The sequence below is a fragment of the Emys orbicularis genome, chromosome 2 (assembly GCF_028017835.1).
Source record: "Emys orbicularis isolate rEmyOrb1 chromosome 2, rEmyOrb1.hap1, whole genome shotgun sequence".
In the NCBI taxonomy this organism is placed as follows: domain Eukaryota; kingdom Metazoa; phylum Chordata; order Testudines; family Emydidae; genus Emys; species Emys orbicularis.
In genome coordinates this window covers 112,315,801-112,338,070 of record NC_088684.1, presented here as the reverse complement: position 1 = coordinate 112,338,070, position 22,270 = coordinate 112,315,801, and the positions used below count along the sequence as shown (strand labels likewise).

The 22,270-nt window shown below is 40.6% G+C and overlaps 1 protein-coding gene across 1 annotated transcript in view; it reads right to left on the bottom strand.

Moving 5' to 3' along the window:
• JARID2 (jumonji and AT-rich interaction domain containing 2) overlaps positions 1-22,270 on the bottom strand; it is a 298,249-nt gene that overhangs the window by 42,120 nt on the left and 233,859 nt on the right. The window contains exons 5-7 of the mRNA XM_065398845.1: positions 20,137-20,313; positions 8,457-8,686; positions 584-1,601 (exon numbers count right to left, since the gene is read on the bottom strand). Of these exons, the coding sequence (XP_065254917.1) occupies positions 584-1,601; positions 8,457-8,686; positions 20,137-20,313 (1,425 nt within the window). The remainder of the gene's footprint in view (positions 1-583; positions 1,602-8,456; positions 8,687-20,136; positions 20,314-22,270) is intronic.

The following is a 22,270-nucleotide window of genomic DNA, read 5'->3' as shown; positions in this document are numbered from 1 at the left end:
ACTTAATGGTTGTTAAATGTCTGCAGGTCACTAGAAATTTGTGATCTTAAGTGTCTGGATAACCAAACAGAAGTCAGTTCATAGACCTTTTTTTGTTTGGCTGGTTGATTGTTTTTTGCTTGTTTTTTGAAAGAAGGAATTCTGGAGATGGAAAAAGTAAGATTCATTTTCTAGTTTAGCAGCACTACATAAATTGCAACAGAAAACCTCTTTGGAAAACCCCTAAAAACTTCCAATGTAACTTTAGATCAAGAATCTTAATATTTATATTTATTATTTTTATAAGTAAGTTGGAGGGAAAAGAGATGGTCTTGAAATTTGAGTAGAGAGACCTATGAAGCCTTTTGCCCTAGGTAAAATCAATGAAGAATCAGGCAGTATTAATGTGCTTAAGTGAATCAGCATGGAGAAGCCTGCACTGCGCCCACCTGCACGGCACCTGGTCTATGAATAAACAGAGGAAAATCTAGTGTCCTGCAGTTTCACAAGGATTCAATTAATCACAAAATCAAATGAAGCACAAAATTTACTGCGCAATGCTTATAAACCGAAGCAAAAGGCCAGCAGGAGCCACAGCCCTTACCGATGAGTGGGAGCTCATCCATGCTAATGCCCTGAGATTTGAGGTGCTTCTTGATGCAGGCCAGCCGCTGCACGTTGGGTCCCCAGCGCCTGCTGAGCTTGTGTATGTGCTGAATCTGTGTCACAAACCGCATTTCATCATTCAGCTTGCACTCAGGTCTCCAGTCTGCAGGAGGAATCACCCTACACATCCCATACTTCTCTACCTGAGCTCGGACTGACTCAATGTATATCAACGGGTCATGGAACTCCTTCGCGGAGGGCCGAAGGATGGGAATCTCATCCATCATTGCCCACCCAGACTTGCTACTACCCTTTTCGTGCTTTCCTGTTGAGTCGTGTGGCTTGTGCAAGGACTCAGTTTGAGAGGTAGAATGATTTTCACAGGAGGCATTTTCAGTTTTACCGTGTGCTTGTTTCCCTGGCGTATTCTTTCCAGCAGTGGCTCTTTTCGGCCTATTTCTTTCTAGAATCTTCTCTGGCACTTCCTTTTTCACATGTCCATTCAGCAAGGGCTTTTCCACTGCTGCCTTTTTGCTTGCAGCTTCTGTCAAGCTGACCGCCCCTTTCATTTTCTTGCTGGGTGACTGTATTTTGTCTATATGATTCGTCTCTTCCAGCCTCCTCTTAGAATTGCGCAGCCCCTCCCTCAACTGTCTCCCCACCTCCTTAGTGCATGCCTTTTGGTTCAACTTGCCATTGACCTTGACACCATTAACAGCGATATTGTTAGACTTGGACGCTCCAAGGGATAGCACCTGTTTGCGGGTTTTTGCATTGCTACTTTCTGTTTTCCCTGAGATTGTATGGTTAACAGGTGAACTGGGTTTGTGGTGATTTAGTTTGGTTTCCTTGACCAGTTCTTTCTTGGCTTTGGTGTATGTGACGGTTCCCTTTGTCACTGTTGCAGTGTACTTCACAGTTTTGGATGGTGAAGGTCTGACTTCTCTCATCTTTTTGGCACTGGCTGCATTTGCACCTGGAGATGACATTCGAGTGATTCCGTTGACCTTAGAAACCTTGGAAGCCGGAAGTATTGTAGAGGAAGCCGAAGGAAGAAAAGAGAAAACAAAAAGTAAATTAATAAAAGACTATTTTAATGGACACCCCCACAGAGAACCAAATCATGCAGTCCTGACTCCTAATGAGGCTGCAGGATATGGCTCCCTTAGGGCAATCTGCATTTCACAGGTTTCACCCAGAGAAGAGCAGGATCTGGACACTTTTTAAAATAAAACCAGAACTGAAAACAAATAAAGTCAAGCCTGCTCTCAGAGTATGAGGCAGGTACCTCTGCCTTAAGGAGAGGGTCACCTGACTCATGCAGCTCTAGTTAATAACACTACTCCATTCCTTATCTACTGTAAAGTCCTTGATAGCATCATGAGGACAGATGCTTGAGTCTATAACTAAAAAGAACTAACCACTCTCCCGTATCTAAAATAACTAGTGAGATGGACATGGCTGGTTAACATCAATGGAAGGTGCACAGAACACCCATCCACTCCTTTACTGATCTGAAATTGATAAATCTACAAATCTGAAATTTATATTCAAAAACACAAACATCTGTTTGTCTATATCTCTGAAACACTATGTACCCGACAGATCAGGATGGCCGTGAAGGATCCAGTCTATCATGTATACTGAGTTTTGGGAGGCACTCTATTAAAATTGTTAATACAGAATAGAAGTTTGTACAGTAATTCTGATATGTGCAGATCCTTGGTTAAGTTTTATATCTGGGCAGTTTTACTTCTATACAGTATATTTTATTGCATCATATTATCCAACTCAAGTGCTTTAAGTTATGCATCTAAACCCAGTTAGGAAACTAAAAGTAACAGCCTAACCATCAGAAGTGCTGAGCATGGACAGCTATCATTGGCTTCCAAGGGAACTTCTGAAAACCAGGTCACTTCTATTTAAGTAACTAAGTTTAGGAAGCCAAGTTTAAACACTGCAGTTTTAAATTCTTAACATCAACTGGGCATCAGCAGTTTATGAGAATCCAAAAAAACAACAACCAAATATCCAAAGTCCGGACCTTCTATATATGTACCGACAATGGATGCTCATACTGTATAACCACGCTTAATCCGAACTCAGTTAATACCTTGCACCTCTATAAATGTCCTTCCAAGGATTTCAAAACCATTTTCAAATAATTAAACTTCATAATCCCTCTGCAATAAAGACAAGTATTATTATCCCCATTTTATAGGGTGACCAGATGTCCCGATTTTATAGGGACAGTCCCAATATTTGGGGCTTTGTCTTATATAGACGCCTATTACCACCCCCCCTCCCCCGTGTCCCGATTTTTCAGACTTGCTGTTTGGTCAGCCTACCATTTTATTACTGGATATACTGAGACACAGAAAAGGTTAAATGACCTGCTGAGGTCACACAGTGAAATCGACAGAATGGTAAGGAGAACCTAGGAGTTCTGACTCCCACTCCGCTGCTCTAGCCTCTAGAATACAAGCCCTCCCTCTTAGTTATGTCCCTTTGATTGTACTGTATATATACATACACTCTCCACACAGTTTCTCTGCTGTTCTCAAGAGCCTGGAGCTGGAATGGTGCCCTTTTAAAACCAGCCAGCATTCTCCTCTTCACATGACTCCAGCCGTTAGAGAAACCAAAGCCCAGTTTCTTCTAAGGAAAACCTGTTTACCGGATGGTTTCAGGTTTCCTTGTGAGCATTTTAGATAAACGGAGGCTTATACTGTATATAAAACTTAACCATTTACAATTAAAAATGCATTTGCGAGCCTGCCCCGTGACCTGGGAAGTGCTGAATGCAAGACCTGGGTAAGATTCTTTTTGGTTTCTCACTCCCTGGAGCAGCTGTGGCCTGGGAGAGCTGTGGAGGCAGCCCCTGACTGTCAGGATGTACCTTGAGCATCCCCTTCTGGCTTTTTTATGTAGTAGTGACTCTAAAGGAAATCCCAGGCAATCATTTAGGAGGGTAGCTGTGACACATGGCCTCAGAAAAAACAAATGGAGGGAGAACGGAGGGATCCTGACAACTTTGATAAGACACCTAAAATATTCCCCTTCCCAAAGGCAAAAAAGCATTGAACTCTTTTACGAGTTTTAGGCCAGAATTAAAACTGCCAAGATACAAACCCCTGGAAAATTGCATTTACTAGGAAAACTGCAACTTACTGTAACCAGTTAGTGCCATTACAATGCCTCGGCATAGCAAGATAGATAGATCTCTCAGAGCCAGTTATGAAGCTGAAGGGGTTCATCTGACTAATGCTATCTAACCTTCCACCCTACATTATGAGCACAACATTTTAAATCCCGGTTCACCCTACAAAGTTATTTCAAAGAGGGTTCGGTCTGCTTTCAATATTATACCTGTACCAGTGTCTTCTACATTTGAAGATACATTTCTCTTCTAGATTCCCCAGCACTAAGCCAATCCTATAAGGCTAAAGAGAACTTGAGAACTTCCTCTGAACTGTCGTCTTTTTAGATAAACTACAACTTTATGGTTTTGAGATGTTTCATTTACTCTTCTTGGCCTCCCTCCCAAGAAGCCCACAGCTATCTCCCATACATAGAAAGAGCATGCACCTGGTGTATTTACATACAGAAATATGTATGGACCAGAATAGACCATGCTTCAAACTGTATTAGGCTGCAATAAGCTTCTTCAACGGGAAACAAATGGAACAAACAAATGGAACATTGGCAAATGTGAAATTCTGTTTGGCTAGCACCCACCTACGCTTCCTTTGCCTGTATTTGTCTCTCAGGATCCAACATATGATTGGTACCAAAGAAAACAAAATAATTGTGGTAGGCATTTTCTTACCTTTCTACAGTTGATACGTCTCCCCCCAATAACCGCCAAACCAAACATACACACACTGAGAGTCAGCCTAATAAATTGACCGCACTCCCAGCTGCTCAGGTTCACCACATGGGGTCTAGTGACACAGCTCCATCCCGCGGCAGTGCTTACACTGAGCACATAAGAAAGAAGTCAATTTAATTCAGGTAGTAACAAAGTGTTTGACAATAGCCTTCAACACTCGTTAAAGTTTTGTGCTAACAGTGAAACCAGGCATACCAATACACTTGTCTCTAGTTTTCAGCTACCCTCTCAGTTTTAGTTGATATATATATATTTGTCTTCACACCACTCTCGTTCATGGTACCGACCAAAGTACTCTCCTAACATGAAATTTTGTTAGCTCTTTTAATGTTAAACTGTATGGGGCCATCACACAGTCTTGCAGCAATATCTTTTGGTCTTCACAGAGGAGCCATCAATGGATGCAGAATCCTTCAGGATTCCATAGTGCAGGGGTTCTCAAACTGGGGGTCAGGACCCCCTCAGGGGGTCACGAGGTTATTACGTGGGGGGGGGTCGCAATCTGTCAGCCTCCACCCCAAATCCCGCTTTGCCTCCAGCATTTATAATGGTGTTAATATATAAAAAGTGTTTTTCATTTATAAAGGGGGTCGCACTCAGAGGCTTGCTATGTGAAAGGGGTCACCGGGACAAAAGTTTGAGAACCACTGCCGTAGTGTCTCTCCTCACTTTTTTTTAAAATTATTATTAAAGAATTTAAGTATTCCTTCAAGACTGTTTGTTAGATTTGCATTGGTTTACACATGACTCTACACAGCACCTAGGATCAATCCTCAATCCTCTCTCTCTCTCTCTCTCTCTCACACACACACACACACACACACACACACCACACACACACACACACACAAAACAGCTTATTAGGAAAAAAATATAATTGTTTGTCCCATAAGATGTCAAGCTTTCTCATTTGCTTATTCATTCATTTGCATTGGTACATAGTTGGGAGTTTTGCAGAGCTAAATTATCCTATTAGACCAACAGAGGGCCCTACTGAACTAGATTTCCTCTCCCCACAATTCCTTTGGAGTTGAGGGGAGGGAGTTGGGGGAAGATAGCAAGGCAGAGAGAGTGCAATTGACAAGAGCAACTGCACACCAGAGAGAGAGAGAGAGAGAAAGAGAAACATCTGTGGGTCTATGATGCTCTCTACCTTTGTTTCCTATAGGACAACTAACCCCCTCATCATCCCCTGCTGTCACCACCAGCAAAAACATGCTGAAAATAGAATGGTCCTGTGGCTGGCACTCGAATGAAACAACTCTCCTCTTTTTGGAAAGCACTAAAGAATTCAACAAAGATTCATCAGAAGCAGAAATTTAATGCTGTCCCCACTAACTGCAAGGTTAATGTTTTACAACCAGTTAAATCACTGTATATGAGTAACTAGCCCTTTTACAATAGCTCAGCTAGTAACAGTCAAGTTATCAACAGATTCATAAAAATAGGGAGCCAGTTTTTTTCTAGTATTGGGTTGTGGATGAAAATTAAAGGTTTTTTTACTGATTTAATTTTAAGCTTACAAAAACTGTCAACTTTGAGCCCCTTCTATTTTCTTGAGTTTTAAGATGATCACTATATTTGAGGCAGATTACGTTATGTTTCCATAGCACTATGAACAGTAGAGGAATATATAAGGATCATTTTTAGCATTTGTGTCTTCCTTATTGTAGCATGACAAAGAGTCTAATATTGTGAATGCACACAACTGCCCAAGTTAAATTAAAAAAAAAAAAAAAAAAAAAAATCTTGAATCCTGGAGGAAGTTATTTCACATATATTCCCTAAATAGCATAGACTAAATAGAAAAAAGTGAAATACAAATCTGCTGTTCGGCAATCTCGGAATCAGAGTTACTTTCCCCAATAACAGTGTACTTTAGGAATAGCTGACACTGTTGTTAATTTAGTTTTATACGGCAACTTTAAAGTATTTCACGGGTACATATGCCAAAATCCCTATTAGAGAAAGACAGAAAGAAAGAATTTCCTGATCAGAATCCTATAGTGCTCAAACTCTGTACTATACAAATCTGATTTTAGCTATGATTATTGTGGTTCAAAAACAAATGCTATTCATATATTACAAAAGGTATACTATAACCACAAAATATTAACTAGATGTTTGTATTGTACAAAGATTAAATGTCAGTATGTATCTAGTTCGTACAGCTATTATCCAGTTTTGATAAGTATTCAAGTGTTCATTCAGAGCAAGTAAGATCAAAGCTTAAAAACATATTCAAAATTGAAATATGTATCTTATACAGCACATTTAGAGATCATCCCTTAGCTTTTCTTTTATTATTTATATATAGCATTAGATATGCATGGTGCTATGCAAAAAGATAAAGACTAAGCCTGCCCCAAAGAAATTATAAGCTAAATTAATGTAAAAATAGGAGGCTATGACAGCACAGGAGCTCAGGTGTGCTATATGTGTGCATGTGGGGGGGAAGGTGGTACGAGTGGCAGAGCAAGAAGATGAGGGTGAACACAAAATGACCATACAGTTGGTTTGCAGCATAACTCAAGCATCTTAAAGGTTACAACAGCACATTTCGTTTTAATACACACAAACACTATAGCTTACGCCTTGAAGCAGTGAGCTTTGAAAAGGGACTTAGGTGGAGAGGAGTACAGAGAGGTTATAGATAGCTACATGGAAGAAGGCAAAGGACAGAAAGGGGCATTCAGTCAAGAAGCATGTGATGAGCAAAAAATGTGATGGGGAGGAACAGGAGCAGAGGTAGAAGGGACATTATTGTGGAGATCCTTGAAAGCAATAATGAGGAACTTGAATTTGGTTCAGGAGGCAAAAGGGAACCAGTGGAGGCATTTTAAGAGGGACTGAAACATTATCGTAGCATTGCACTAAGCAGGTATTTTCTTGGCACTGGATAGAGTGTTTTGCCTTCTGCTATTTTCAGTATCTAATGGCCCAACCTAGCAGGTGCCCATCCAAGGCCTGGCGGGCCATGCAGAATCCAGATTGTAGCTCTACAGGAGGCCAGCTATCCAGAGGGAAAGCCTGTATGCTCCAACAAACAAACATCATCTCTGAAAGGGCATGTTGCAGAACTATCCATTAAGAAAAGAGAAACTAAGCCATAAGAGCGGCAAATTCCCTCTGCTGCACTCCTCTCATCCCATGCACTACCTTCAACAAGCTTTGGACTGGATTAATTGATGTACCAGTGGAAGATTTAAAAGGGCACCGACATGGGTTTTTAAATAATTTAAAAAACATTACTTGAAAACTGCTGTTTTAGGAGCTCCTGCCCCAAATGCCAAAAAACGGATGGAGACACTTCCTCTTTGAACGCCAATCAGTGGCAAGCCACAACCACCAGGCCATTGGTCCTCTAAAACTTCTCCAGCAGAGTGAAAGTCAACAAATCTGCTGCCCTATGAAGACCTTGGTGGTACTGCCACTGAGAGCGGGGACAGTTTGGAATGTCATATTAGGATGCTGGTAAAGGGAAGATAATTTTCCAAGAGCTCCAAGTAGTCTCTCAGACTCTTGAGTTTCTATTGGCCAAGTACAATACAACAAACCGTGATAATACAAGCTTCCCTACAATGCCAACGACTCTCAAACATAACCTGAAAGGATCACCTGTAGAAAAAAAGGTCATTCTCGGTGTTCAGCCAACCTTGGAAATATCAGCAGAGAGGCCAACAAAGGTGCCAGACAGTTTTCATAAAAAAACAAATGTGAATACCCTACGTACACCCTCGTGTGATGAGAAGCTGTGGTAATAATGTGTATTGTATTGCAATGAGGGGCTGTCCATTTATGTAATGTTTTTTTTCCCTCTCTCTCTCTCACTTCTCTCTCACTCAAAGTCAACTCCCTGTTTTTCTTCATACCACACATTAAAGATTCCAAAGTTACCTCAGTAGGGGCTGGCGTACTGGGGTTAGCACTTTATGAGCACGTGCATCGTATGTGCCCAAATGAGAGTACAACACATTACCTGTTTCCTTAAGTCCTGAGCCGATCTATGAAGAGGGTGATGGTTGTTAGCAGTGAGCCCTTTCGTTGAGGAGCCAGTATTTGTAGTAGGATGGTGATTAGCAGCAGCCTGGTCTTTTCGGCTCTCAGCCCTGTGTTCACTGTTCCTCTCCTTCCCCGATGTGGTCTCTTTGCTTTTGTGTTTATGGGTAGTTTCTTTCTCCTTCGTTGATTTGCTGGACCCATTGAAGACTGGAAAGTGAGAAGGGAAAGCAGTGGAGAGAGGGGGGTTGGGTGTGAGAAAAAAAGAAAATATATTTGAAACCAGCTTCTTCATTTAAAAAGCTTAAAAAAAACCTTAAGCTGCTGTCAGCATTAGATGTTTAGTAGGTGCCTCGTTATATACAAATCAAAATAAAGACAAATAAAAAACTAGAGGGACTACCAGGTTACATTTTGTGTACCTATAAAAACAGATTTCCTGAAAACAGCCAGGACTTTAAATTATCAAAAACAGACAGAATTTAACTTTTAAATTAACATTCACCAGGTATATTCCTGTTTTCATTGTCTGAACAAATACAGACCAGCAAATTTCATGTTTGTTTATAGTTAGGGTGACCAGACGTCCTGTTTTTAAAGGGACAGTCCCATATTTAAGTCCTCCTGCAGGTGTCCTGACTTTTTCTTAAAAACGGGCAAATTGTTCCGTATTTTCTGTCCCTCCGCCCCCCATCAGTAATGGCGGGGGGAGGGGGTGCGCTAAGCTCCCGGGGCAGGGGCTTAGCACCCACTTCTCACACAGACAGACAGACACCCGCCTTGCATCCTGCCCCCAGGGAGCGCGAGACTGCTCCCTCCCCTGCTGCGCCACTTCTCTGGCTGGGTTTGCTGAAGCCCTTCAGTCAGGTTTCCTGGGCCCTGGTGCACAATGCATCCTTAGTAGGATTGCCAGTTTTGGTTGGATGTATTCCTGGAGGTTTCATCCCATGACAATCTAATTCCTGGAGACTTCAGGGCAATCCTGGAGGGTTGGCAATCCTAATTCTTAGGGTTTAACCCCTTTCTGCCTGTGCTGGGTTATGTCGGTGGCCAGCAGCAGCCGGGAGGTGTTACCTGCCTTTCGTTACTGTGCGGGCAGGAAGTGACAAGCTGCGCGGGGGGGGGTTGGGGGGGGGGGGAGAGAAGAGATGGAGGAAGAATGAGTTTTGGAAAGACACAGGCCAGGTCATTTCCCCACCCCACAGCTGGAAGCAGCTCCTGTCCCTTCGCTCCCGCACAGGGCAGAAAGGCTGCTACTGGCCACATTCTGGTGTGAACCCTGGCAGAAATCTGGAGGGGGGGGGGCATATGACCCCGTGTGCCCCAGCACATGTTGCCTCAAGAAAACATGACACCAGGTACTAGGAGAGGCGGGTCCGTCCCGGGGGCCCAGCCAGGCATGCAGGGCAGAGTCTGTCGGCCACACACCCCCGCCCCTATGAGAGAGGAGTAAGGGTGTGTGTCTCCTCTCCCACTGTGTGTGGGGGGAGTGTCACTATTCCCCATGTGACCCCTATAGCCTTAAAGATAAGAAGGTAAATAAAAGGGATGTTAATTTGAACGTTTGTACTGCATAGTTCTGATTGATTGCCGTAGAACTCGCTTGTATACGAGTAATTTTACCAGGTGTCCAATATTCAACATAGAGAAAGATGGTCATCCTATTTATAGTCCGTTTCTAATCAGTTTTCTGGAGTTACACTGTTGGGATTACAAACACTACAGGAGAATGGTGTTGCTTTAAAAAGAATTGTTTCCACTGGAATTTTTAAAAATTATGGAAGTGTTCCTTTGGAGAATATTCTAGTAACCAAACAACAAAAAAGTCTGTTGACCCAAACTGATTCAACAATTTCCCTTTAAGGTGTTTTCTTAGAGCAAACGTGCTGCAAATAAAAAAGATTCCTTGATTAAGAAAGAAATGGAACTAATGAGATGAGAAAATTAATTACTTTAACACAAAGATACTATTTTGAACATATTTTATAAGAGATTCCGGGCACACACCCCTAACTACTAGTGTTATCTGTTTGAAACACTTGCTTATGTGAATTAAATGAAATGCTTCTCCTAAAATGAAAGTTGCACTACAGCTTTTTCTCCTCAGTAAACATGACGCATGCTTGCTATGCTTTCCATTAGATCCAGGACGGGGATTTCAGATCCACCTACACACGTTCTCTATTACTTTAAACAACAAAAACACACCCTTAGTGGACAGAACAATGTGCTTCTAGATCTAGATTGCCTCAATGCTGACTGCTTTCCCTCCCCCGCCCACAGCACATGTTCAATGTGTCACGAATTGAGTGGTTATTTGGATTATTTACCAGGTTGAGTTGTGGTGGTAACATTTAAGAAGATGAATGTAAAAGTTTGAGGTCAGCTGGGTAACTTCATTCTTACATCCCCTGCACCTCCCATTTCCTGGGGCACAGAGCAAGTGGAAACTACTGTTATACCAAAAAATATTGATGATCTCAGGATTAACAGCATCAGACTGAGACGCACAAGATCTGAGATGAAATCCTGCTGCCACTGAAGTCACTGCAAGTTTTGTCACTGACTTTGATGGAGCCAAGATTTCACCCCTGGTTTCTATTCCCAGCTCTGCCACAAACTTCCTGTGTGACTTTGGGCGAGTCCCCTAGACTCTGTGCCTCAATCTCCCAATTTGTTAAATGGGGGTGATAATACATCCCTTTCTCTTAGGAGGTGTCAGGAGGATACATTTATTCTTACTTGTAATGAGCTCTAAGATCAGATGGAAGGCACTATAAAAACGCTACATATTATTAAGCAAAGAGGATTTAGCAAAAATATTGTTTTTTTTTTTTAAATAAGATGCACTACACACACGATGAATTTTTAACTTTGTTAAACATGTATTTCCTCACTGGACGCAAGTGCATTTTTACTCAGTGGGAACAAACTGGGTTTACTGCATAAATGGTTCTGCATACACAGAACCATAAGACAAAGGATAAGTTTTCTGTATCCCGTTTCCATTTTATATCTGCAAATTACTAAACAAAAAACATAGCCAAAAAGTCAAATTGTGTGTGTGTGTGTATATACATATATATACACACACACACACACACACACACATTATATATAAAGCGTGAACAAGAGACAAAGTATATTTTGTACTCAACAGATCATTAATTTTAAGTGTCGTGGGAACCCTGCCAGTTTTACCCTTCTGAGTAATTATCTTTTGTCTTAATTTGTAAGATTCTTGAAAGCGGGAGAGGGAGAAGTAGGAGAGAGGAAAAATATATTCATTCTCACAGGAAAAGCTTAAGCCCTGAAAACATAATAGAAAAAAGAAAACTGGATGCAAAGCAGTTCTAGTCATACCGTCCCTAATTAAAACAATAATTGGTATCAGCCTCTTTAAAGATCACTATTCATTTCTTTGAACAACACTTAGAACTGGTATTGTGCCCATATATAAAACACTACTCTAATAATGAGTACAAGTAAATATACATATTTGTATACAAACCTCTCAAAGTTAAATTAGGCTTTAACGCTACAAAAAATCAAGCATTTACAGTAAACATAAAAATTCTCATTCTGATCTCACCCAAGTGAAAGTGAGAAGTAAATCCATTCAAGTTAATGCAGTTACACCAGTGTGAATCAACATAAATGAAATCGGACTCAGGCCTGAAGTGGTGATAAAAGGTCATTTCTATGAAATTACAAAAGTATCACCATATGAGAAAAATAATTAAAGGGGAAAATCATATTGTCAAAGTGTCTTTGACTAGAAGAAAGCAACATGCACTTGCCTAAGAAAAAGAAAACTGAAATACTATTGAGACTAAATCTGATTTAAAACAAGCCAGCTACTAATTCCTGGTATCTGGCTGTCTGTTTTGAGAAAGTAGGAAGGTCACACCTTTATAGCTTATCTAAGCAAAACTGAATATACATATTTATTCATTACAGTGACAGTGTTTGCCGTCCCAGAAATACTCTCATCTGCCTGGTAGCCAAATTTCTGCTTTTCTTATAGCAGTTTTCTTACTAAGTGTACTCCCAACTGAAAGGATGGAAGAAAAAGGTTTCAGCCTTGAAGTTATTTTCTAAAAACACAATTAAAAGGAAAAAACCTTTTGGAGGCTTTAATTATTATGCTACTATAAGCAAGCAGGTCTGTTCTCCTAAAAGAGACTTTTAACTAAAGGCAAGTAAGAGAGAGAACTATCCCCAAGCAATAATAAAAACCTCTATAGGCAAATTATTAATGCATATAATTTCAAACAAGATGGTTCAGAACCATTTAATCTGATGTATCTGTGAACACCTATACTCAGAATACTGTTTCCTTAAAGCAGTTTGAGAAACATATGGAGTGCATGCAACTCCCTGCTCTAAGTCAGTGGTGATGACCAAATGTGCGAAGGAAACAGAACCCTTAACTCAAGCCTTGTCTATACTGGGGTTTTTAAGCCATTGGTATAGCTGCACCGGTGGAGACTTAGGGTACATGATTTTCACCAGCACAGCTTCCCCTGGTTCAGCTCTCGTGTTTGTATTCTGAGCATAGGTAGTCACAGAAAGGTTCAGATACGATGACTTTTGGCTGTTGTGTTTGAAACCTGACCCACTACAAATTGCACTGTACTGGTGTAAACTGTGTCCACACTTGGGGTTTGACTGGTACCACTACAATGGTGGCTCAAAACCCCATTACAGGTAAGGCCTCGGTTCTTCTCAGTACTAGAGATAAATTACATTTGAGAAAGAAATTGCCACTTACTGAGTTTTAAAAATTTACTGCACTTTTTGCAACACTTTTTCTAAGTCCTTAAAAACTAACACATACCCAAGTTTGCTAAGCCATATCCAGCACCAGAGCTGCTTTGTACTGTATATGATGATAGCTAAACTCAGTCTTATAAATATTTAAAACACTAACTAGTTAGGTTCAAGCTACAGCTGGCTCTGTGTATAGAGCCTTCCCTCACAAACACTCCTTGGGCTTATCCTACCCTATTTTTACACTTGAGATACCGTATGAATGTATTAGAAAGATTGGTGGGAAACCTATGTGTGGCAGATTTTCTTATGCACTGGTATTTTGAGGATAAGGCAAGGTATAGCAGAGCCTGTGCTGCATTAATAAAATGAATCTACACATTAATAAAATTGTATTTAATAAATAATAATTATATATATAAAAAAATCAGGAGGGGAAGAGGGGTAAAAAGGAGAAGTTTTATTTTGGAGAGGAAAAGGGAACCTCCGCAATTTCCTGAACATGAGCTAGATATTCAGATGCACGCCTCATGTCGTTACATACATCTCTCCCCAAACACGATGATAATAAATATCAATTGACTGCCTGGTACTAATTCTGCATTATTATACAAAGACCTCTCTCTCTCTTGCAGAAATTCATTTTTAACTCAGTGTGTCTGAAAACATTCATTTGGCTCCCAAACAGCCTTAAAGGACTAAACAATTTTAAAAGGTTTTTCCCTCCTGCATCAACTAGAGATGTGGGCTAGTCACTCAAATCTGACTATTTAAAATAAAATTTCGCCTGTTTTCTTTAGGTGCCATATATCTTCAGAGTTGTACTGAGCATTTCTTACAAACTCACTTTCTGACCCCACAAATTCTTCTATGTCGGTTTGAGGAGGTACTTACTACATCATCGGGTGCTAAACTGAATAAAATAGGATGGCATTGTTGTTCATGTATCTCAACCCTAGCTCAACTTTATCTAAATTGTAGGTGTACAACTCCATGGTAAGATTTCTTGCTGCATTCTACAGGTTAAAAGGCAGTTGTAGTGGATTATGCTGTAAGTTTCTTGCAGCCAATTATGTCGTTTAAAACTATGTGTAAACAAGTATGTGGTGGGGGAGAGGGAGGAATGTTAATGATGTAAAATATTTTTGTTTTTCAAACCTTCAAAGCTAAAATGCAGAGTTTTGTCCTATTCTAGCACCTATCTCACTATTCAACTCACCTATCTATCATGACCAACAGATGTCAAAAGGGTCTCTCATCGAGCAGTGAGTCCATATAACATTAGCCCATGTGAGGTAACAAGTCTTTCACTCAGATTTCAATTCCATTCTTTTTCAGTTTCAGGCTCCCCTATTTCTTTCTTCAGGTCATGAGGCTTTTTCAGTAGCTGAGATACAAGAGTCCCAAACTGTGGTGTCTAATTTGCATATTTAGATATGCAAATTACTGCAGAACTGGTAATTTTCATGTTACAAATATTTTTGCAGAAAAATTACATGTGCAAAAATATGTTTATTGCAACAATTACTGGTTCTATGATATTTCAACAAAAGGCTGCAAATCGCACAAATAAGTGGCAACTCACCAGGTGCCATATATCTTCAGAGTTGTACTGGGGGGGAGGGATAGATCAGTGGTTTGAGCATTGGCCTGCTAAACCCAGGGTTGTGAGTTCAATCCTTGAGGGAGCCATTTGGGGATTTAGTTGGGGATTGGTCCTGCTTTGAGCAGGGGGTTGGACTAGATGACCTCCGGAGGTCCCTTCCAACCCTGATAGTCTATGATTCTCACTTTCTAGGCTAGCACCATGCCTCTAAAATATTCTTGTTCTATACTAGGGAAAACAGATATGTTTCTATGTTTTTTTTTTTCCTTGCCAAGACAAATCCAATTGGATGTGATAGTCGTTGTACCTAGGGTGATCAGAAAACAAGTGTGAAAAATCGGGATTGGGGGGGGGGGGAATAGGCACCTATACAAGACAAAGCCCCAAATATCAGGACTGTCCCTATAAAATCAGGACATCTGGTCACCCTAGTTGTACCTCATGCATATACCCCAAAATATCAAATTCAGTGCAGAACAAAACTGAGTAGCATAATTTACATTCAACCACACATTCAGGATTCCCATGCAAACATTCAGAAACACTGACATTCACAAGTGATGCTACTTATGGCATAGCTCACAGGACACTGTGCGATGCGTTGAAATGAAGAACAATAAGCACCCCCTGATCTCTTACAGGGAATTTGTTACTACGAGTCTATATATGTACTGAGAATCGTTTTGCTAAATTACCCATTGCAAATTGAGAACTGAAGTGTTCTTCAGTGTTTTTCTTTCCTCTTTTTTTTTTTTTTTTTAAATAAAGAAGCAGGATGCCCTAAAATCCAACATGGTATTTGCAGTGATGTCTCCTTGCTTTATCTGAAGGCCCAATCTACATTAAGAGTAAAAATGTATTTGCCAGAAAGGTTTTTAAATGTGACCCTTCCAAGAATAGGTTTTTTCCCCTCTGCCCAAAAGCCCTAATAGTAAAAGTTTTACAAACCATGTTCTAGACACATTTCAGAACATGGTTTATAACTGATTCGGATACTGTTAGGCCCAGTTTGCACTGGCCAAGGAAAAAAGAAAAGTTGAGCTTGGATGACTGAAGCATATTGAGAGCAAAAGTGACCTTCTCAGATAAGGTAGCGCCACATTCACAGTTCTCTCAGTTTTTGACAATTTTTTTAAATTGATGTCAGAAATACGGAATCCTGAAATCTTCACATTTGAAGAAATTAGTCAATCGCTACTTTAAGCTTCTTAGTCTGCTACAAGAGAATTCTTGTGATTCTCCCATTTTGGGGACTTTGCAGACATTTTAAACACATTGCACATCTAGGCACTGGCAATTATGGAGGTATGTGCTCAAGGTCAAAATGAGTGAATGGTTCAGCTGAGATTAAAATCCAGTCTCCAGAACTTCTGTTCTAACCACTGCAACACAGAGACTCCTCTGTTTTCCATAAATTAATGCTGAAATTCACCACAAAATTCTATAATATGTATCAGGAAGCTTGAAGTTAAAAGGCAAACCACATGATTTTAAAAGAATAGAAAGACCATTGATGCACATTCTATACATCTATTTCAACCATTTAAAAATACTATAACAGCAAGAGTGATTTTTTTTATTCTCACTAAAGGTTCATCTGGTCTCTTAGCTGGTAAGATAGTCTTTGAAGTCAGCTGCAGAGTGGAAACCAAGTGATTCAATTGATTAGTTTCTAGCTTTCACCATTTTAACCCTTAGTGTGAATCCTAAAGCAATTAAAATCACTCTGACTGGGAGCTCAATGCCACTTTTAGCTTTAGGGCTTACTCAAAACATTTCCCATCCCCCCACCCCCCCCCCAAAGATCCACACAATGGAGGGGGAAAAGTCATTGGTATTTGTTGTTGTTCAATTTGGTAGAAATTTTACAAACTACATGTAGCACTTGTTTGTGCTTTAGTCCATGAGCATGCTATTTACAAGAATTATCACTTTTATTCTATGTTACTGTTCACAAGCAACTACAAATTCTCTCCTTTAGAGGAAATGCTGCTAAACTCGTATTAACCAATCTGCTCTTTTGTCTGGCTCATCTTGATTGCAACACATTCGAAAATAAATTAAAAAGCAAAATTATTTGAAGTTCCCATAAACAATACTAAGACAAACTATATCTGGTGTGTATGGTGACAAATTACTCCACAAGATACACCTGAAACTGTACAAAGAACTCCTTTCAACCAAATATTAATGTCTGACCAAGAGAAAAAGCCAGGAAAAGACTCTGCTATCACCATCCAAGTCTTTAACAGGGGCTGCTGCAAACTCATTTTAACATCTGCTAGACTCTCCCCTAATCAGTTGCAATGTGGCAATGAAGTGGTACCAATTTTTAAAAGCACAGCTCCATCATTTTCCCTCATGGCAACTGCACCAATCTCTCAGAAAACAGTTTAACCACAAAATTATTGCTGCCTGCACTTTGATATTGCGTCAGGGACAATGCCTATCACACTACTGCATATTTCTCTCTCCACTCTAGCACGAAGGTTTGGGGGGGAGGTGGAGGGAGCAAACACTTATCTCCCTATACATTCTCCTACTCTATATCATAGCTAGATATTCACAGTGTGATGGAAATACCTTGAAAGTGGGAATATAACAATACATGTAATAGTGCAGCAGGGTAGGAGGAGAGAAGCCAATTTACTCATTCCTCTAATACGAGTAAAACTAATTCACATGTATGAAAGTTTCTAATATGGGTGTATTTTCTACTTAGGCAACACCACGGAACAAAAGACTTCACAGGTTACAAAAACATATACAAATAGTTTGTAAGAACTGAGTACTCCAGCAACGCATCATATTACTGCTACAGGCCATTACAATCATAGCGGTAAATGATCATGTCATCCTGGAAATTTAACGTGCCTCCTGTATTTATTAGGAAGCAATTATTTGACACTATCTAATGACACTAATCAATCTTTGAACTTTTGCTGTTTTATGTCATAGCAAATGTTTAACATTTTCAGGCCTATAGTGTTTGTCTACACGTAGTACTGTAAAAACAAAAGACTTTAATCCATTAAAAATTGACTCCCATGCTAGATTAAGCTCAACTGGGGCAGCCATTCCCATCTGCTTTTGCGTGTGGTCTCATTTGAAACAGACATACACATATGACAGACACTGAAAACTTAAGGAACTCTCAAACAAAGTAGATTTTAATACACAAAGCACCTTCTGGGGGAGATTATGTTTCATCACCTTTGACAAAACATTTCACATAATCCCTCATGTACTATATAAAGGTCTTCAGCATAACTATTAATGCATAAGCCTCACTTATATTGACTCTGATTAGTGATGAAGAGTATCAAGTCATTATTAAGGGTGAAAATAATTAACACTTTACCCCCAACTGAGGGTTCAGGTGTGTCTGGTTTCAAGCTAATTTCAAAGTGGCTGCACTTCAGGGCATTCTGAAAGAAAATGTGCCAATGTACAGTAACCCTTTTGGCACAACATATGCATGTATTTAAAGCCCTGCATCTTACAGAGCTGAGAGTCCCATTTGCGCTATGCACAATTCTGTACTGGTTAATTCTGGACTTCGATGCAAGGTGTGAAGTTTGGATCCTAGAATCAAAGGTGTTCAGATTCAGGCCTTTTACAACACTAAAATTGTTGCTAAAAACTTGTGAACTGTACTATGGCCAGGTATCCTCTTCCCTTCTATTTCTGTGCAACTGGCCCAAAAACAGAGAAATAAACTTACCCTTCACTTAAGATGGTTATAAGGAACACAACATGCCACAACTAAAAAAAGGCCTAAGAGTATACCCAGAAACTAGTGCCTTTGGGGGGGCTTCACTGGTTTTGTGACCAGGTGGGTGGATGCATGCATGAGGGAAGGCAGAACACTCAAACTGAGAACACAGAAGAGAGTGACAGAGACAGAGGCAAAAAGCAAGAAAACCAAGAAACAGCCTGTAAGCATAGTGTGACCCTGGAAAACAGCTAGAAAGAAGATTTTTGGGTCTGATGCCAGCTAAAGAGGCTTGGATGGCAAGCTACGAAATTGCTCCTTCTGTTCTTGGTTCATCCTGCTTTTGGAGAAGCAGAATTTTGTACATTCCTTATAAATAAACCAGATTGCACCAAAGTACCAGACTCCATCAATTTCTACCTCCAACTGGAGCATCCCCAGAGTCCTGAACTTTGACTAGTTGCTTGGGTCAAAAAGGGGCAATAGTACCTTTGATCCTACAAACAGTTCCTCATAAAGAAAACTCTTGTGCAAAATGGGAATGAGACAGCAGGAAGCGGAGAAGCCTGGATCTCCTAGTGTTTTCCTCAGAAGGAAGAAAGAGCAAAGAACCCAGGTGCAGCCAGCAATGGCCACTTCCATCTTCCCTGGAAAGCCGGCTATGACAAGGAGTTTGTGCCCTTCTGCAGAGAGGAGGGGAAAGGATCCGGCAGACATTGCAGGGCCAACTCTTCATAGCAAAGAGATATCGTGGAAGGGAATGGGGAATACAGAATTTGTTTATTGTGGTGAACAGCCCTGATTTAACATAGGGTGATGCTGATGTCTATTGGACTATGTGGGCTTTGGTGGTAGTGGGACATGGCAGCTCAGGTTCTTTTCACCCTGGCTAGTAGGCTTAGTCCTGAGGTTAGTAGATGTTGAGGACATGTTGTGGTGACACACGCTGATTAGTTTATCTGGATATGACTGACAACCATATGAAGAAAATAGGTTGTGACTAATGCAGCTCTGATGATATCCACCAAAAAAAAAAAAAATTACCGTATGTAGGGGTGAAGTCCTATGTTACTGACAAGGCTAACACTGCAGCTTAGAAACTCAGCTGCAACTGTGCTAGCAACATCTCACATCCGAAATTAAAATGGTCCCTCTTGGATATATTTTGGTGATTATTTTGGTTTTTATATTTAATTTAAATAACATTAAATTATTCCAGATTAAATATCTAAGTAAAGGCAGCTAGGAAATGCCAAACAACAGCATCGGGGATTAGCAAAACTGTTTTCACCATGCAACTCTAACCAGCTCCCTGGCTGCTCATTTGTATTTCTCCCACAGACCAACAGAATTGCAGCCTCTTGACAGAAGCTGGATAAAAGGGAAGATGCGAACAATTTTCATGGTATGGACAGTATCAGTTTTCTCCCAGATGTGAAGTCACTGCAAGGCTGAGAATATAATTCAGTTCTTAGAATTCTTTACGAGGCAGCGTCCCCCACAACCCCCACCCTCTCTTCTCAACTGTATGCTGCAGGAAGACAGACAGAATGATTTAGGACCTACCATGCCCATTTGAAACATGCTTATGTGTTTTTCCTTTCCTGGGGGTTGACTGGCATGAAGATGAAGCATTGTTTGTGGCTGCCTTTGTATCCTCTGTCTCCTCGTCCTCTTCTTCATCCTCCTCCTCGTCCTGAGAGCTTCCAAAATATACCATGTTGCTGGGCAGCGCTGGAGAACCTGATCATTATGAAGAAAAGGCTCATTAATGTCATTCCATTATTCCTCTGAGCTACCAGCATTAATCACAACCTAATTTAATGTTAAACATAGCGGAAAGAGAGGAGGTCAGACTAATGCATGCCTTCAGTTTTAGTAATGCTATTACAAAAGGGATGTATACAAAGGCCACACTTCCAGACTCTATTACTAAGTTAAACCCAAAAAAAAAAAAAAAATCTTCCTAAAAGCCCACATTAGCAGTCCTATTTATTCAACAAAACACTTAAGCACATGCCTAAAGCGGAGCATGTCTCTAAGAGCTTTGCTGAACATTGGTGGTCTTAGCCATGTGCTTAAATGCTTTGCTGAATTTGGGCCAAAGAGAGTATGGATAAACTAACCTATAGCCCAGGAACACTTTAAAGTAATAATACTTAGTATTTATAGTGCTTTCCAGCTGAAGATCTCAAAGCACTTTACACAGATGGGTTATTGTCTCTATTCTACAGATAGAAAAAAACAAGGCACAAAGAAGTCTAAGTAACTTGCCTAAGTTCACCCAGCAGGTCAATGGTAGAGAGTGGAATAGAATCAAGATGTCCTATTCTCTGTCCACTACCCAGTCCTCTGGCTATGCTCCCTCCCAGATCTCCTATATGTCATAAGATGTGCCATCTCGTTTGACTTGCACACAAAAGGACAAATATTTTTAAATGTACCTGTCAGTTAGAGACGTATGAGAAATAAAAAGTGCAGTGAATTAGATTTTAAATGAATACCCTGGCACAGCATTTCCTTTGTATGTGTGTAATGTGAGTGCATGGGGTTTCCTGTACTACTCAAGGATATGGGATTGTCTCCCTCTAGTAGCTACTTTAGAATACACAAATACTATTGACACCTAAGGAACAACCTCCCATCTACCATGTTAGAGGTGTGAACTTGAGATGAGAGAGTCCCCAGCAGGGACAGATGCCCAAGGACTATTCTATGCAGCTATGCACACAAAGGTTTATTGGTGTTCAAAAAAAAAAAAAAAAAATCTCCATGGAAATGGAGCTTATTAATGTACTATTGTCCTATTGCTAAATAAGAGTGGGAAGTTCTACAGAGCTGCAAAAAGTAGTTCACCATTTGGTCTGAGAGCCCCTCTGCAAACCCTTTTGATTGTAAACTCTTCGGAGCTGCTATTATGCTTGTTTAATTTTTGGTGCCTTGTTGTTCATTTGTTGTGACTTGCTGTAAGTTGCCACGTAGTTTCTGCACTATATAAACGATGCATTGTTATAAAAACCTACCGTTTATTCGAGTTAATCCTTGGGTTTAATGTTTCCTGGCTCAACTGGACATCAGGAAAGTGTTTCTCACTACATCATCCCCTTCCAGCATGATTTGTGAACCTATACAAAGTATCTGTGACGCCTTGGAAAGAGTGGTTGGAAACATCAACCTCGTGTTGAGGATCACGGTGATTAGCACTACAACCTTGGTCGCCTCAGAAGTAAAAATATATTTTGGGGTTTGGCTGCTCAGTGGTTCTGAAGGCAACTTGTTTTCTAGGAAGAAACCCTATTTCCCCTGTTGGGCCTCACCTAACTATGTCATCATCAGGGTTGGGAACAGCAGCAAGAAACACCTGCTTCCAATAGCAAGAGTAGCCCTAAGAGGAGCTGTAGGGGGCCTGCCACCTGTATCCCCCACAAACATTTCTGGCAGAAGCCAAAGAAGAATCACCCCTCTCCCCAAAATAGACGAGAAGCCGAGGGGCAGGGAGTAGCTGCTCATGTGGGGGGAAGGTGGAGAAGGTGAATGTGGCTGTTAAGACGCCAGGGCTTACCACACTGAAGACACCTGGGCTTTGACCACACGTAGCAGTCTCTGTCCTCAACTTCTTTAGCAACCCTTGGATCTGCTGTGGGAGGGCACCAAGCAGCTACCTCTCTCCCTCCCCAGCAGCCTTACCCCTAGCACGAGA